This window comes from Marmota monax, unplaced genomic scaffold (assembly GCF_021218885.2).
Source record: "Marmota monax isolate L192 unplaced genomic scaffold, Marmota_monax_Labrador192_F-V1.1 WCK01_AAM20220418_F8-fsc00050, whole genome shotgun sequence".
NCBI lineage: Eukaryota > Metazoa > Chordata > Mammalia > Rodentia > Sciuridae > Marmota > Marmota monax.
In genome coordinates, this window is record NW_026694552.1 from 10,034,257 (window position 1) to 10,052,176 (window position 17,920).

A 17,920-nucleotide genomic window follows, 5' to 3' on the forward strand; every position below is an offset into this window, starting at 1 on the left:
TCCAGAGTTCTGGCAAGGGAGATAGGAGTATTGCCTATGGGAAGGGAATGAGTGTGGTGATGGGTAATGGAGTGAGCCCACATTTTTCAAATTCATTTCTCTGAAGCATCATCTTGGAGAGATCATTTAAAAATTAATAAGGGGGAGAAGAGTGCTTTCTTTTTGTAGTCAATATATCTGAGAAGATTTCTCCCTACATGGTAAATTCATGGTGGAAGGACTCTGAGAAGTCCTGCAGTAACAAAACCTTTTAAACTTTGTCCCAGAATTTCCAAAACTCATTTCATCTCAAACTCCATGTCTATCAACATGCCACTGACCTGTCCTTTTCTTTTTTATTTTTACAACCAATTTTAGGAAATGCTGCTAGAGGCAAACAGGGATAGGGTAGATAAGATTGTTTTGTTTTGTTTTGTTTTTTACTCTGAATTAGTACAACTTTTGGTCAAGTAGAAATCCTTCACTCCAAGCCTTTGTTACTGAACACATTTATAGAATGTCTGAATTCAATGAACTGACTTTACAGAGTTAAAGGAAAAGAATTAATGGAATACTATTTAGCCATAAAAACATGGAATTCTATCATTTGTGGTAATGTGAATGAACTCAAAGAACATTATGTTGAGTGAAATAAACCAGAAGGACAAATACTACGAGGTCTCATCCATATATGATAGGAATATAAAAAATGTCAATCTCATAGAAGTAGAGAGTAGAATGCTGGCTACTACAGCCTGGGGAGGATATATTGGAAGAGGAATGGGTGAGGAAAAGTTGATGAAGGAATACAAAGTTACAGTTAGATAGGAGTGAGAAGTTCTGGTATGTTATTGAGCAGTAGGGCAACTACAAATATAGATGATGTGCTGTACTTTTTCAAGATAGCTAGAAGAGAAGACTTTTAAAAATATTTTTTAGTTTTCAATGGACCTTTATTTTATTTATTTTTATGTGGTGCTGAGAATCGAACCTAGTGCCTCACACAAGGGCTCTTCCACTGAGCTAAAACCGTAACCCCATAGAAGAGAAGATTTTAAAATATTGCAACACAATGAAATGCTCAAGGTATGAGGTGATGGATATGCTAAATACCTGATTTGATTATTAATGCATTCATGTAAGGAATCACAGTATGCCCCGTAAGCATGTACAATGATTACATGTCATTAAAAACAAAACACATTAGGAAAAAATTGTATTTTAGTTTAATAACAGAATCTTGCATGACCTTGGGGTCATTATTATGAATACCAGTGATGATCCAACACTCCTCAAAAGGGGTGGAGACAGACAAGGTGGGGGACACCAATCCAGGGTCAGCCCAGGGCAGCACCTAGCCTAACAAATTGTCTAACTTGTGCTTATTTTCTCTCATATCTATTTCCCCTAATGCCAACTTTTCAGAAATTAAAAGCCATTCTAAAGTTTTGAAGGTGCCCACAAAGTAGATCTTGAGAGTAGGACCAAAAGGCACAAGAGTTCCATGTGTCCAGAGGTAGCAAACTCCTGGACAATGAGTCATGAGCTGTCTCTTGGATCCCAAGTGAGAATGGAAGATATTTCCAGTCAGTGCTTGGTGCCCCTTCATCCACCTAAATCCTTAAATTAAGCTAGTTGGTAAGCTAACTCTAATTTTGCCACAACCCGTTCTCTTTCTAGCTTACTTCTGTGAAAGGGGGTACATTAAGATGTACATATATGATGACACCACAGAGAATTTAATATCTGTAAGAATGGAGTCTTAATTAGAATAAGACATACTCCATGCTCGTATAATTATATCCAAATGGATTCTACTGTCATGTATAACTAAAAAGAACCAATAAAAGAAAAGATACACTTACATCCTTTCTTGCTTTGGGCATGATTCAGAATAGTTAAATTAGCTTTGGTGGTTACTTGCTAAGAAGAATAGCCTTTCTGTTTCATTTCCTTGGTGGAGGGTTTTTTTTTTTTTTTTTTTTTTTTTGCTCCTAGGGATGGAACCCAGGGTCACTTAACCACTGAGCTATATCCCCAGCCCTTTTTTGTGTTTTATTAAGAGAAAGGGTCTCTCTGAGTTGCTTAGGGTCTCACTAACTTGCTGAGGTTGGTTTTGAACTGTGATCCTCCTGCCTCAGCCTCCTGAGCCACTGGGATTACAGGCAAGTACCACTGTGCCTGCAAGGCCACTTTTTTGAGTGAGGTATTATGTATTCCACCCCCATCAAATCTTTAAAAATATAGAATGCTACTAACATAGTTCAGAACTAACTCTGAAGTCTAGTTCCTGGCAGCCCATATATGTGTTTTTCTTTATTCCTTCCCCTAACTCCACTCTCCCTGTCGCCTGTACAGAGAGGCGGATTTCCCTCCACTTCAGACCATTTGGATGAATCCACAGTAAGCTTTGTTCGCACTATTAAGAGGCAGTGATGAAACTGTTGGCTGAAAATAAGACAAAAAAGGAGAAGGCAGAAAAAAAGGCAAAAGAGGAGAGAGGGGAGTCTTACGTGGAGAAGGCGTTGTTCTGCTTTTCACATCGGATCCCCTTGCAGTTGTTAGGCTCATCAATAGCTCTGGTCTCATAATAAAAGTAAAGCTGATTCAGTCCATTGGCAAAAGCCAGCAATACCAGGCAGTAGATAAAGAGGAATTTGAGGATATCAAGCAGCATGCGTCCCAAAGAGATCTGCAGAGGCCCTAAGTGGGAGTTGGCTGTGAACAGGGATATGAGACGCAAGGAACTTAAAATGTTGGATATTGCGAAGAGTGCCTCTGCAATCAGAGTCGGGTGCCACATTTCCCATTCCTCCCTCGGACGTGAACCATTATACTAAAAAAAAAAGTGCAGAAGGTGAGAAATACAATGAGCATTTATAAAACTTTCCCCTTTCCACTCTTTCACACCCAAATAAAGCCACCAAAATATGCATTAAGCATCATTTATCCAATAATCCCCATGCATGGAACTATTTGTCTTTTGGCTCCATTCAATTAGTACACAACACCGTCTTCCTCTCTTTCCCATCTAAATATACACCCAGCATATACACAAAGCTGAATGAATTTCAAAGCAATCCTCTGGAGCAACCACCTGTGGTTTATCAACAGACATTTTCTAACTGAGATTAACAGATTGTTGCAGAGTATCACTGAAACTGAGCCACAGGTATGCTCAGGGCAGTAAGGATAAATCACCTTGCTTCCTAATGAAATTTTGAATAAGACCTAATTCCTTAATCCCCCACTGGGTTCTGAGCACCATGGACAACTTGCAGTTATTAAAGGACAGGAGGTACATGGAACCTTCTCAGCATACACTGTTTAGCCTCACTTCCCCACTGACTGCAGTTCGGGGCTGATGGACCATTCTTAAGGAGTCTTCATCAGAGCTTTCTGCTGAATTTTGAGCAGTTTTTGATATATTCCACACTATTGCAAATGGCATGCCATCCTATCAGGTAGTGAATCCAGTACTTCTCTGCACAGTGGCATATGAACATATTTTGCTGTTCCTTTGACAACCCTACGAGCTAGAACATCCCTCGAGCACAAATGAAGAACCAGGGGATTAAAGGGAAGGAATAACCAGTATCTGTAGGATTGGTTGCCCATTTTCAGCCTTATTCCATGCTTCCAGCTTCTAGAATACGAGGAGTAGTCTTGAAGAAAATCAACTTCATTATGAGATCTGAGCCTCAATTTGGGCATTGTCACCTAAAACTGCCTCTTTCACCTTTGCCATAAAAAAGGATAATGCCTACTCCCAGCCTGTGTACATGTTTGTGATTCTATATCTACATGCAAAAATATATGTACTCCAGAGGGGAGATGTTATGGAAATACAAGGAACTAGTTATCACCTTCCTCAGGATAGAAGTAGATTTTGCCTGGAATTCCATTTGAAGCGTGTTGCCTTGAGCTCTCATCTAAATATCACAATTTCTCAGGACTACATGTAAACAGCTTTCCTGAGAAAATGTATTGGGGGCCAAATTATATTGTTAGCATTTCTAAAATGTGTTTCAGTTACAACAACTGAGGAAACTGGTGTTTTTAAAATCATTTGTGTATATCCAATATTCTTCACTGTCAAAAGAACTGAAGAAACCAAAGCATATTTTTGCTTCTATTTCAGATAAACTTTTAGGCAACCAATCAGTTTTATGTACTCTTGGCCAAATCTTGTATTTCTATATATTTCATTCCAAAAAACCACTCACTGCATTGCTATGAGGGGTAGGCGTTATTATGCCTGTTTTACAAATGCAAGAATTGAAATCCAGAGAGGCAGAGTCATTTGCTAAAGATTTCACAGCAAAGTTGGTGGCAGAGCCAGCACTAAATCCCAGGTCTCCAGATACTCAGTCTAGCACTATTTCTATTAAATGTGCTTACATGATAGTTAATTTCACGGCACAGATGTTAGATAGGCCTTTAAAGGTTTTGAGGTATATGTGAGAGATGAAGACTCTTTGCTGACAATAAAACAGACCTATGTTTTAAAACTAGAAATAATGAACTAGAAGATGTATAGCTTATAATTTGAGGTATTTTTTTTCTCTCTATGCCCAGAACTGTAACCACAGGGAAATCTGCTGCCCATGGGGTGGTGAATCTGGATTTGCAGAACACTCAAAAGTATGAAAAAGGATATCTTGGCAAATCTGTACTTTGCATATATACCTTTTGAGAAAGATACCTTACCATGTGAGTCCAGGGAATAAACCCAGAATTCATCTAACACAGAGGGCAGCAACCTTTTTCTGTCAAGGGCCAGATACTACAAATGTTTGGCTTTATGGGCTTTATAGTCCCTGTGACAACTACCTAATACTTATAGTGCTAAAGTGACCATAGACAGTATATAAACAAATGGACATAACAGCTGGCCACATTTAGCCCACACACCATAGTTTGCTGCCTCATGATCTTACAGTACTTTTCAAACTGTATTCTTTAGAGCCTCAGGGTTCTCCATAGTTCACCACAGAACTTCAGGGTTCATGATCTTCATGGGAGCTACAAAAGATTCATTTCTCAAGCCAAACTTAGTTTTGTGTAAATTTTTGCTTGAAGACATGATTCCATAGAAAAATTATCAGGTTGAAAACCATTGGTCTAATACTATTTGTGTGTTTTGTTTTGTTTTGTTTTGTTTTTTGGAAGGGGTACCAGGGATTGATCCTAGGAGTGCTTAACCACTGAGCCACATCCCCAGCCCTTTTTTATATATTTTATTTAGAGACAGCATCTCACTGAATTGCTTAGGCTTCACTAAGTTTCTGGCTTTGAACTCTTGATCCTCCTGCTTCAGCCTCTCAAGCCGCGGGATTATAGGCATGCACCACCATGCCTGAATCTATTTGATTTTATATATGAGGCAGATTCTGAGGCTCAGAGAGGTAGAGGGATTGCCTATGATAATCTAGCTCCAGCTCATTGGTATGAGACTGGCATTTACCAGTTTAGTAGATTGGATTTACTCTTTTTTTTTGGTGGTGCTGGGATTGAACCCAGGGCCTTGTGCATGTGAGGGAAGCACTCTACCAATTGAGCTACATCCCAAGCCCCTGGATTTACTGTTATACTTTGTGGTAGGGAAGCATCTAGCTCTTTGGAAACCTCACTCGTGAAGGTGGATAAGTTATGTGATTAGTTAATATTGAGCATCTATAGACACATTTTCAGATCCCCAATGTTAATCTTTTTCTTCATTATTTATTCTAAACTTTTTGTTTAAACAAAACCTAGCAATTGCTAGATTGATAATTTATGGTTTCTCATGTATATAAATACTACTTCTAAAGGAAAAATTTTTTTTTTTTTAGGGAAACTGTTATTTAGTCAGCAGAGTGCCAGAATGACATGGAGTTCACCCAGGCACATTAACCAGAGATTCATTTTCCTCACCAGCCTTTTCTTTTAAGGAAGTTGTAAGTATGTGTTAAATGATCACCACATGTATAAGGCATACTTTTGGGCTCCTTTCAAAAATATTTCATGGCTGCATTCAATATTCATGCTCTGCATAGCTTCCAAGGTCTTAAAATTTATGCAATATGCATATTAGGGATACAAAAATAAACTAAGCTGTTGCAGATTTGGGGGACAGCCATATTCTCATTCTAAAACTTTTTAATGTGAAATTTAGTGCCAAAAGCATGACTGACTACACAAACTTAGAGACTAAATTGTCAGCATCTCCTCCTGGTGGAAAAGTTCAACTAAATGTGGAAGGATCATAGTCATCCCATTATTTAGTAAACATCAAACTTGAACTCAGAGCCTGTGATTCCCCAAAGTGAGCCATAAGATATGAATTTATTTCCAGGATAATTCAAGCTGCACCTTGGGTAGGGAAAGCAACATGGTGGTGGTGGTTTGTATACATTATCTGAATTGGCAAAGAGGCACAGTTTGGGTGTTATTCAAAAAGCTGGATTCATAACTGCTTGAATGATTATCCTGGTGGCAGAAGTGATGAGGGAGGCAGAGACTATTAAAGGTATATGTCTCTTGTGATGATGTTTCTGGAATATTGATACTTGTCATGTGAAGAACAGTTGAGGGAAGTGGGAATGTTTAGGTTTAGCAAGCAATGACTCACTGGGTAAGGGAGAGATGACTTCATACCGGAAGTAATATTATAGAGAAGCAACAGCTTTTTTCTATATGACCCCATAGGGAAGGATTACCCATGGATGTGGCATGGGAGAATAGTATTAGACAAATATAACTCTTTTTATTGAAGTGACAAGGGTTAAGAGAGGCTTTTGGAAACAGTGAATTCAGTAAATTTCCCTGCACTATGCAAGCATCAGTGGGCCATTCTCTTAGCAAGAACATTGTGGAGAAGATTTCAGCATTCAGAACTAAAGTCCCCTTTACCTTGAGAGTCTAAAAAGCTAATGATTCATTTGATTCATTCTCCACTTTCTTTGCTTAAGCAGACACTGTTTATAAACTATGGAAAGAATGTTTGTTTATATGGGACTTTCCCACAATGGATTGGAGTGGCATCATTACTTTCCCCATAAACACTTCATGCTCCCAGAATAAAAGCTTATTGATGTAACCAAAATCATTGTTTAATAACAATGACAGACATTCAATTTTACCTTGACATAGGCCACAATCTTCAAAGAAATAGTTGCCAAGTAGAGGGAGTTCATTGCAAAATCCATCAGGTTCCACCAATCATGGATGTATTCAGTAAATCCACCATCCCACATTTCCTTAATCTCCCCCCAAATGAAACCTAAAGAATAGAGGCAAAAAGTTTATTTCCACATCAGGGAAGTCCTGGTCATCATATCAGGACCACCCCCAAATGAATAAGGATGAAATCAATGAACAAATTGGGGTAAGTGGAGCAGTAGTCACTTACCTCTTTGTTTCCTACTCTACCTCCCAGTCATGGACTTGTTAAACATGGTGGCAGTCTCCTGAGATGCCCATAAATCATACTTTTCTGGGCACTACCCTGACTCACTTTTAGCATTCTTACTATAGTTACTGGAATGCTGTCATTTTCTTTATTTCTTTCTTTTGCTGTTGCAATTTTGGGCTCCAAATTCTATCTTCTTCCCATATTGGAGTGGGAGCAATCTTATTAATAAATTGATTAAATCAATATTATTTCATAGTCCCTGATTTCCACTAGGCACTGAAGAGAAAACTTCTTCATGAGTTTTGAGGTGAGAAAGCTGATCATGAACCAAATTACCAGATGCTGGGGCTGAAACTAGGCACTGGGGCCTCAAATAATTTAGCATCATCCTCTTTTCTCCTTTCTCCTCTCACTGTACAAGGGTTTTGTGGAGTTTTGCCTGCTGACACAGATGTTTCATCAGCCTTGGAATATAGAAAAAAGTAAAAGGTGCAGCTGTAGTCTAAGGCAGTACTTTTTAGACTTTAAAGTGCATGTGGGAATCATGTTAACATGCAGATCTTTTGATGTCTAACAAGCTCCCAGGTGATCCCCATATTACTGGTTTGGGAGACCAGTTTTATGGACAGGGGCTTAGAAGATGGCCTTGTGCTGGAGAGTCCAGTGTCATTTAATTATACCTGGAGACTACTGACAGAGCTGCTTTTATCATGATGTGTGTGTATTTCCAGGTTTTTCTCCTGACTGTGGAAGTAGTATCTCAATAGAATGCAGATCCTGAATAAGTTCTAGGATTATATGGAGTGGCCGTGAGAAAACATTAGAATCCATGTACCTCCTGGTAATGGGAAGAGAGCTTTGAATATACTGATCAATACTTGTGAAAGGATAAAAGAAATTGAAATTAAAATGTAAAGGACCAGGTTTTGTAAAGTTTCCAAGCTGCACTCAGAACTTGAAATTCCTGTGGCAGTTAAGATAATTCCTGGAACTGCCCATTAGATGTGTGTCGAAATCCCCCCCTTGACCATCTAGTTGCTTAATGACCTGGACCCGTGCAGCTCAGCACGTACGTACCCCGGGGCCTAAACCAATCAATTTGAATGTATACCCCGCCTTAGGACTGACCTGTCACCCCTGCCCGACCTGTTCCCGCCAATGAATGTACTAATCATGTTTGAGAGTTGTTGTTTGATTTTCCTGCGGTGTACGATGATTTGTTAAAGGGGACTATGACGTGTGTAAAGTCCCTGCCCTCTCTAAAAAATGTATATAAACCCTGCACAAGTTGTTCTTGGGGCTCTTGGCTGCTCTCCCTTCTTGAGTGAGCATGGAGCCCCAGCATGCTGGATCTTCAATAAACCCCCTTTTGCTGTTGCATGAGACGGTCTCTTGGTGGTCTCTTCCTCCGTCATTCGCAGGTCCCTTACATTTGGGGGCTCGCCCGGGATCCCCACAGCGCCGGACAAGGAGACCCCAACGGACTCCTTTAGGGGTAAGTGAGGCGCCTTTTTCCTTTTTCTTGTGATCGCTCAGAGCTTTCAGTTTAGTTTTGGTTTAAGGGTTGGCAGAGTGGCTGCCAGCAGAGAGCGTGAGCTCCCCCTGGCGGTGGTGGACAGACATGTCCTGAAGCCACAGGCCACGTCCCCAAGGGACGCCTTGGAGGACTCGGGAAATTGGGGGACAGAAGAGCCCTCATGGGGGACGGAAGAGTCCTCAATTCAGGTGTGTTTTTGCCACTGACTCGGATTCAGTGACTCTGCTGCCAAGCCATCAGGTTTTGCCGGCGACTCAGTTAAGTTCATTGTCTCAGGTTGAGTTTATTGTCTGTCTTTATGGTCTAGCTCATCAGGTTTTTAGCTCATCAGGTTTTTTGCCAGTTACTCGGTTCTAATCTTTGTTTTTGTACTCGTGTTAAACGTATACTATTCGTCTTTGTCTGTGTCGCGTTTGTGTTGTCACTGTCTGACTAACTCCCATTATGGGACAAGGCCATTCCATGCCTCTGTCCCTGACCCTTGATCATTGGACTGATGTCTGCTCAAGGGCCCAGAATCTTTCTTTTTCAGTAAGACGCCGGACCTGGCAGACTCTCTGTGCTTCAGAATGGCCCACCCTCGGAGTTGAATGGCCCCCAGAAGGATCCTTCCACCTCCCTCTAATCTGCAAAGTCAGAGATATTGTTTTTCAGCCGAGGCCACATGGCCACCCAGATTAACAGCCATATATAACCTGGCAGGACCTCTATGAATCTCCTCCTGCATGGGTGAAGCCTTTCCTTGTCCCTGCCCCCACTCCTACCCCTTCCCCCACGATCCTATCACTCAAACCCTCTGCTCCTCCCCCTCTTCCCTCCATTCTCCCTGAGTCAACTTTAGCTAAATTTTAGCTTAAATTGTCCCTAGTATGCTTCTCCTGTAAGGGACCAAAAGTCAATAGAACCGCCAGCTTTTCTGTTCTCACCTTTTACACCCCTTTTAGCTGTATTTTAAAGAACTTTGATAAACTTTACTCCCCATTGTTAAGCGAGATTAGGGAAGCAGTGTTTTCTTTTCTTCCCGTAGTTGGCTTGAGTGCACCCACTGCAGAGGGAAATGCCTGCTGGGGGTCTAAGAACTTTGATATCTCGCTTTAACTTTTCTCAAAACCCTGTCCTCATTATTAAATTGGCATTAATTGGCTTTGGGGATGGGAACCGAACTTTCAGTCATAAATTTTGGCACCCCAGATGGGACTTTAGAGGAGTCCCCACTCTGCCTTCTTGGGGAAGCCTAGCACTCGAAACAACTGCAAGCAGAGGATGAACTTTTTGGGAGCTGACTACTGAAAAGTTAGGAGATGTGGAAAATGCCTGGTGCCTGGGGTCAGACCAAACCAGAGGAACTAATCCTGTAAGTAAAAGGTGGGACTAAGGGACTCCCAGCAGCTGCCAAAGCCATTTTGCTTTGGGGAACTCCCTATTCCTTACCTGCACTTTAAGGATTATTCCACCTCTGTCTACTTAAAAAAGGGACAATGAATGCAGTAATGTGTTGATAATATGGTTCCAGTACTAATGAATTCTTGTTTCTCTTATAGACCACCCGTCACTCAAATGGCCCTCCAGACTATTACTTCTCAATCGGACTTCTATCATGGACCACTCGATAGACCCGATTTTTAAAGGGGGACTCCAAACTGCTTGCCCCACATCGTCCCTTTTCAGCCTGAAGAAGCCAGAAAGATCTTCTTTGCCCCCCTACCTTACAGCAGTAAGGAGTTCCCAAATTAGAGTGGGGAATGAAGCCAGATTTAAAATTAGGTAGTCAGTGTAGTTAGGTAAATCAGGTCTAATACCGAGTGAAATCTAAAATGGAGGCCATGCTGAGAATGATTCCAGGAAACGCAGGACAACTCATGGAATGTTAATGAAGTCCTGAAAAGGCCCTAGGCCAAAGTCCATCCCAAAGAAGTGTTAATGAAGTCCTTCCAGAGCACTCCTAAGCACATTCCCACCCTGCTAAGTTGTTTATCTACAAATAACAGGAGAGATCTGCTGTGCCAGGTGTCCCTGACTCAGTCATGCTAGGTGGGGACCCATAGCAGCCCCCTAGCAGCCACCAATCAGGCATAGTACGCACTAAAATTAAGCAGCTTCAAGAAGATCTAGAAAAGAGAAGAAGGGAACTATTAAATCCCCTCTGGACTGGGCTTAATGGATTTCTACCCTACCTTCTTCCCCTATTAGGCCCTTTATTGGGTTTACTTTTAATGGTGTTCATAGGACCCTGTGTGCTCAACCGTGTAATTTCCTTTCTCCAAGCTCAAATTGGACAAGTTAAACTCATGGTAATTAGACAGCAATACACTCCGCTGACAGAAATAAGATGTGAGACCCCTCAATAATTATGATTTATTACTTTTAAGATTAAAAGTAGTCAGAAAAAGGAGTGGGAAATGAAAGGATAAAAGAAATTAAATTAAAATGTAAAGGACCAGGTTTTGTAAAGTTTCTAACCTGCACTCAGAACTTGAAATTCCTGTGGCAGTTAAGATAATTCCTGGAACTGCCCATTAGATGTGTGTCGAAATCCCCCCCTTGACCATCTAGTTGCTTAATGACCTGGACCCGTGCAGCTCAGCATGTACGCACCCCGGGGCCTAAACCAATCAATTTGAATGTATACCCCGCCTTAGGACTGACCTGTCACCCCTGCCCGACCTGTTCCCGCCAATGAATGTACTAATCATGTTTGAGAGTTGTTGTTTGATTTTCCTGCGGTGTACGATGATTTGTTAAAGGGGACTATGACGTGTGTAAAGTCCCTGCCCTCTCTAAAAAATGTATATAAACCCTGCACAAGTTGTTCTTGGGGCTCTTGGCTGCTCTCCCTTCTTGAGTGAGCATGGAGCCCCAGCACGCTGGATCTTCAATAAACCCCCTTTTGCTGTTGCATGAGACGGTCTCTTGGTGGTCTCTTCCTCCGTCGTTCGCAGGTCCCTTACACTTGCCCTGCTTAGCTTTCCTGACCGATACTTGGCTTTCCCCTCTAAACCAACTGACAGCCACTTCTCTGTGCTTGAAGACATTAGGTTAGCAGAGGCAACCCCTGGGCACACTGATAATCTTGTGGTGGACCATACAGTATTGAGTGACCAGGGCCTGGTACAGAAGCAATCACGTTTCTCAGACTTCCAACAATGCAGAGGGAAGGTACCCTAGTTCAGAGCTAGTTTGACTACCTGTTCGAGTATATTTTTTAGACAGGATCAGAAGACAGTCTAGCTATTGCTCATCTGTTCACTTTAACTCACCTAGAACCCAAGGCAATATCATCCATTCCACAACAGTTGGAGGAGGCCCCTGTACATGGAGGTCTGTCCGAACAATGTGCTGAGAAGCCAGGAGAAGCATGAAGAGGAAGGTCAAATAGGACGCTGTGTGGCAGATGAACTTGATAAAGGGTTTCTTGATGAACAACCCAAGGTTGCTCCTAGGTGAGATCAGATAGGCTATAGACAGCATGGGAAACAGGAACCCAATGGTCATGCAGGTCAGGAGCTTGACTACCCAGTGTTTCCGCCGCCATCCAGGGAAACCATCATACCACAGGGTGGCAAGCAACTGTTGGCAGTTGGGCTGAGCAACAAACTGGGAAAAGAGGAAAACAAGTTAGGCATTTGGGACATCCAGGAGAAAGTCTACATTCATAGTACCTCTCTGATTTAGAGTCATCTCCCACCAGTGCTCCCAGAGAGGTTTGTTCTCCAGGTTCTAACCCCAGAGATAGTTCTACAGATCAAGCTATGAGGCTAGATTTTTCCTTAGAATTAATTATATTTTTCACATATTAAAACAAAATCACTAGCCAGGTGCAGTGGTGCACAACTGTAATCCCAGCCATTCAAGAGGCGAAGGCAAGAGGATCCAAGTTCAAAGTCAGACTCAGCAACTTAGCAAGAGCCCCATTTCAAAAAAAGACTGTTTTGTTTGTGCTTTTGAATGCTTCCTTCCCATTATGTCAGAGCCATAGTTCCCCAAAACTGGCTCTGCATCAGAATCATCCAGGGAGCATTAAAAATCCAGATTGCCAGGTCCTATCACAGAATGACTAAATGTGACTCCCTGGGGTGGTGTGGGATAGAGCCTGGGCAGCAGTTTTACAAATTCTCCTGAGGATCTTCATACCTTTTAGCAGACAATCACGAGGATATTTTATTTCAAATTGATTCATCTCTACTCATCCTCCTCGCCTACATGAGGTCTCATCAAATGTGCATTCCTTTGGGGCAAACACAAACTGGCAGAGAATAGGCCCATGCCTGTAGCTATGTTTCGAAATGAAAATGAGTTCCCTTTTTGATTTTGTCTTTTTTCCCCATTTTGTTTGGGCATCTCTTGCCTGGCTGCGATGAACCAGATTGCTACTTTGGCATCTATTTTATCACCCTTTCTAGTGTAGACATGCATCAGAGGAAAAAATATTTGGGGTCCAACGTTACAATATTGTATACTAACCCAGTTCTCATTTTACTTAAAGGCAATCTATAAAGTGTTAGTGATTAATAATTAAGGAGTCATCAGCACTGCAAGTCACCCTCTGGCTGCTACTTTCTGATATGTGACTCAATAGGCAGCTCAGCTATCAACCATGATTTTATACTGCCTGTATTTGATTATTCCAGCTTTTCATGGGATAGGTTAAACACCTAACTTACTTACTGCAGTAAGATGTGGCCACATAACTAAATTCTTGCTGATGGAGTCTGAACAGAAATGATGTATGATCCTTCTAGATTTGGCCCATAGAAGTCTCCTATGTGTGCTCCTCCATGTTTCCCTCCCTTTTGGCTGACTGGGATGTAGTAATCCAGGGTGATTTAAGGGCTTTTGTTAGCCGAATTACCTGAATTACCATGTGGAAGAGAACTAATCTGCTAAGCAAGAATGTCTGTCTTGTCCATTACACATCTAAGAAGATTCTATTGTGTTTGAGCCATTATATATGTTTGGGGTCTAAAGCCATTGACTATTATGAAACTACCAAAAATAAGCTCTAAAATGGTGGTTCCATTCCAAGTTTTCTGAGGAATCTCCATATTGCTTTTCATAGTGGTTGCACCAATTTGAAGTCTCATTTGCAATGTATGAGTATACCTTTTCCCCCACATCCTCGTCACCATTTATTGTTGCTTGTATTCTTGATAATTGCCATTCTGATTGGAGTGAGATGAAATCTCAGTGTAGTTTTATGGCATTTACTGGTAAATAGATGGAGTGGAGAATATCATACGAAGTGAAAAAAGCCAATCCCAAAGAACCAAAGGCTTAATGTTTTCTCTGATACACGGATGCTAATTTAAAATGGGAGGGATTGGGGAAGAATAGAGGTACTTTGGATTAGATAGAGAAGAGTGAATGGAGGGGAGGGTGTGTGGGGGTAGGAAGGATAATAAAATGAATCAGACATTATTACCCTATGTGCATATATGATTACACGACCAGTGTAATTCTACATCATGTACAACCCGAAGAATGAGAGGTTATATTCCATTTATGCATGATGTATCAAAATGCATTCTACTATCATGTATAACTAATTATAACAAATAAAAAAAGAAAAATAAAGTTCTAAAATGTTTTCATCCTGTGATCTCATTTTCTCCAAGTATGTTTGTGATCTGCATTATGTACTCCCATCCCCATTTCACACAGTCACACATAAAAAGACAAAATCCTGAAGCCCCTTTCTATTCTTTTTCCATTATAGACTATGCCCTAGGTTGGAATGGAGAACTTCAAGAAAATAAATAAAAGTTGAAGGATCAAGCCAGATCCTGAACACAATGGAAAAACCACTGGGAGCTTTTGGTCTAGTGAGGGAGACAGATGTATATTTCTTTAATACTCCACCCAGGTATCACTTCATCCAGGATGCCTCCTTTGTGTTACCATTATGTTTTGTTCATATATCTTTCCATCTTGGGGTGGCTGCAGCTTGAACTGCAAGGCTGTGATTGGCAGGAGATGAAGCTGGAGAGGTAGGCAGGGGTTACACAGATAAAAACGATCTAGTCTTGGGTCACTACAAATAGAATAAACTCATTTTAAGAGCAATGAGGAGCCATAAGCAGTGTGTGTGTGTGTGTGTGTGTGTGTGTGTGTGTGTGTGTGTGTAGAGAAATATGATAGGGTGGTTAAGACACAGATTCTAGGGCTGGAGTGTAGCTCAGTGGAAGAGTGCTTTACTCACATGTGTGAGGCCCTGGGTTCAATTCCTAGCAGAATACACAGAAACAAAGACTTTAGATTCTGTAGATTTTACGGGTTCAATTCCTGACCCTGTTGCTAACTAGCTGTGTAACTTTGAACAACATTAAGTCTTTTAGTCTATGAACATGGAGCATCTTTCCATTTATTTGGTTGTCTTTAGTTTCTTCCAACAATGTTTTGTAGCTCTTAAGTGTACAAGTCTTACAGGTCTTTTGTTAAATTTATTCTTTAGGTTTTTTTTTACTATTTTCAATGCTATTGTATTATAGACTATTGTAAATGGAGTTTTTAAAATTCAATTTTGGATTGTTTATTGCTGGAGTACAAAAACTGGCAAGAGATAACATTACAACACATTTAGTTATAGATCTAATTGGTTTTTTATCCACAATTCATGAAATAGGGCAGCCTCTGTTCTATAAATGGAGATAAAAGCTCTCACCAGACAGTAGGAGAACAGTTGGTTTCATAAGATGGGGACAAAGAAACAAAACAATAAGAAAAAAAGTTGATTGGTTAACATCTGTTTACCTCAACTTATTAATGTCTTGTAAGGGTTAAAGTAGAGAGAAATTCCTTATTACTTTGACTCAAATAGACTAGAATCTCCTGTTTCAGGAACACTTGGTCTATTTTGGCGTCTGTATGCTTCCTTCAAGTCTTGGTTTGATGATGTGGTATTCACCATGAATGATTGTTTTGTTTTGGTCTCGTTTGTTGGGGACTTCTTTAGAAGCTTGGTTCAAAACAATGTCCCCTCCATAATTATTGTTAATAAACTAAAATTAATTGAGTATATTGATCTTGTATCTTGCATTCTTACTGATCTCATCTACCAGTTTTAATAGTTTCTTTTTGGTGTCAATTCCTTAGGGTTTTCTCTGTGTAAGGTAATGTCATCAGTAAATACACATAGTTTCAATTCTTACTTTCCAAAGTAGATGCCTGTTCTATTTTTTTCTTATGTAATTCAGCTTTAGAGGATTTCCAGTACAATGGTGAATAGAAGTGCTGAGACTCAGTAGCCTTGTATTATTCCTGGTCTTAAGAGAAAGTCTTTCAGTAGTTCTCTACTAAGTATAATGTTAGCTATAGGTTTTTCATAGATGGCCTTGATCAGGTTGAGGAAGTTCTTTTCCAATCATAGTTTTATAAATGTTTTGATAATGAAAGATGGTTGCATTTTGTCAAATTTGTTTTTCTTTTTCTTTTCTTTCTTTGTTTCTGTTTTGAGGTGCTGGAGATGAAAGCCAGTGCCTCACACATGCTCGGCAAGTGCTCTACCACTGGGCTACATCCCCAGCCCTCAAATGGTTTTTCTTTTTTTATTTCAAATGGTTTTTCTGTGTCAACTGAAATGTTCATGTGTTTTTTTTTTCTGCCTCCCATTAATGTAATGCATTATATTGATTGACTTTATTATACTAAATCACCCTCACATTCTTGGGATATATTCCATTTGATTATGGTGTATAATCTTTTTAATATGTTGCTGAATTTCAATTGCTTTTTGTTTAGCTTATTGTTTGCCCTAAGTATATGTCCTAATCCTAACCCTAACCCTTGATGCTTATTTTTTCCAACAAAGGACTCAGGAAAGGGCCTTGATGCTGAGTCAGATCACCTAAAGACAAGTCCTTTGAATGGGACTTTTCTAGGGAGTTGCCTGACAGTGCACATAATGACAACTCTGGGGATAGGTCTATTTGGGGTAATCTAAACCTACTCTGCGCCCTCCACTGGGTGCCAGGCTGTTGCTTTTCACAGATACTGTGAACCTAAGGCTTTTGGTTTTCTTTTATTTCTTTCTTTTTTTAAATATTTTTTTAGTTGTTAATGGATTATTTATTTATTTATTTGTGGTGTTGAGGATGGAACCCAGGGCCTCACACATGCCAGGCAAGTGCTCTATCACTAAGCCACAATTCCAGTCCTAGCTTTGGTTTCCAATGTTACTGTGGAACTGGATAAAGGAATATGGGAATAGGGCACGTTTAAATACCACAAAACTTGTTCATACTGAAATTCAGCTGTTTTTCTTGAATAAAAGCTCTTTGGATTGAACTGCTGTATTGAATCCAGAGGTGCGTTCCCACTGAACCCCATCCAGCCCTTTTTATTTTTCATTTTGTGACAGGGCCTTGCTAAGTTGCTGAGGCTGGCTTTGAATTTGAGCCTCAGCCTCCTGAGTCACTGGGATTACCAGCGTGCACCACATGCCTGGCTATTGTAAGCTTTCGGTTAGTTTCCAGAGTTGTGAAAAAACTGAATTTGAAATTTTTTCCAATGTCTTCTATTGCTATTTTGGAAGAGTGGATGTTCAGAAGTCCTTCTTCCACCAATGTGGAAGTGCTTCCTCTCATGCTTTTTTTTTTTTTAATTTGAGTCAGAATCTAAATTGCTTAGAGCCTTGTTATGTTGCTGATCCTCCTGCCTTAGCCTCACTTGCAATCCTTCTGCCTCAACCTCCCAAGTAACTGGGATTACAGGTGTGTATCACCACACCTGGCCCCTTATGACTTTTTAACTTCATGGGAAATGATCTTGTATTTGGGGGGGTAATGAAAATGATGAAGTCCTTGCCTAATTCCTACTTAGGGACAACAAAACAAAGTAAAATAAAGTTTGAGGAGTACAGGAGCATCTTAACAGTCAGAAGACTGGATGTTGCTCAAGGATGTGGAACAATTTTATTCCTCATCATATTTTTAACATTTTTCAAAATGCCTAGCACAAGGTTAATGCTGAATAAATACTTTTTTGAATAAATAGATTTGTGCCTGATGAACCAT

The 17,920-nt window shown here is 40.4% G+C and overlaps 1 protein-coding gene across 3 annotated transcripts in view; it reads right to left on the reverse strand.

The window, feature by feature from the left end:
* Positions 1-17,920, reverse strand: part of Trpc5 (transient receptor potential cation channel subfamily C member 5) — a 292,903-nt gene that overhangs the window by 51,193 nt on the left and 223,790 nt on the right. For all 3 annotated transcript variants that reach the window (XM_058571660.1, XM_058571659.1, XM_046420858.2), the window contains 3 exons: positions 12,170-12,506; positions 7,104-7,243; positions 2,493-2,815 (listed from right to left, as the gene is read on the reverse strand). In XM_058571660.1, the coding sequence (XP_058427643.1) occupies positions 2,493-2,815; positions 7,104-7,243; positions 12,170-12,506 (800 nt within the window). The remainder of the gene's footprint in view (positions 1-2,492; positions 2,816-7,103; positions 7,244-12,169; positions 12,507-17,920) is intronic.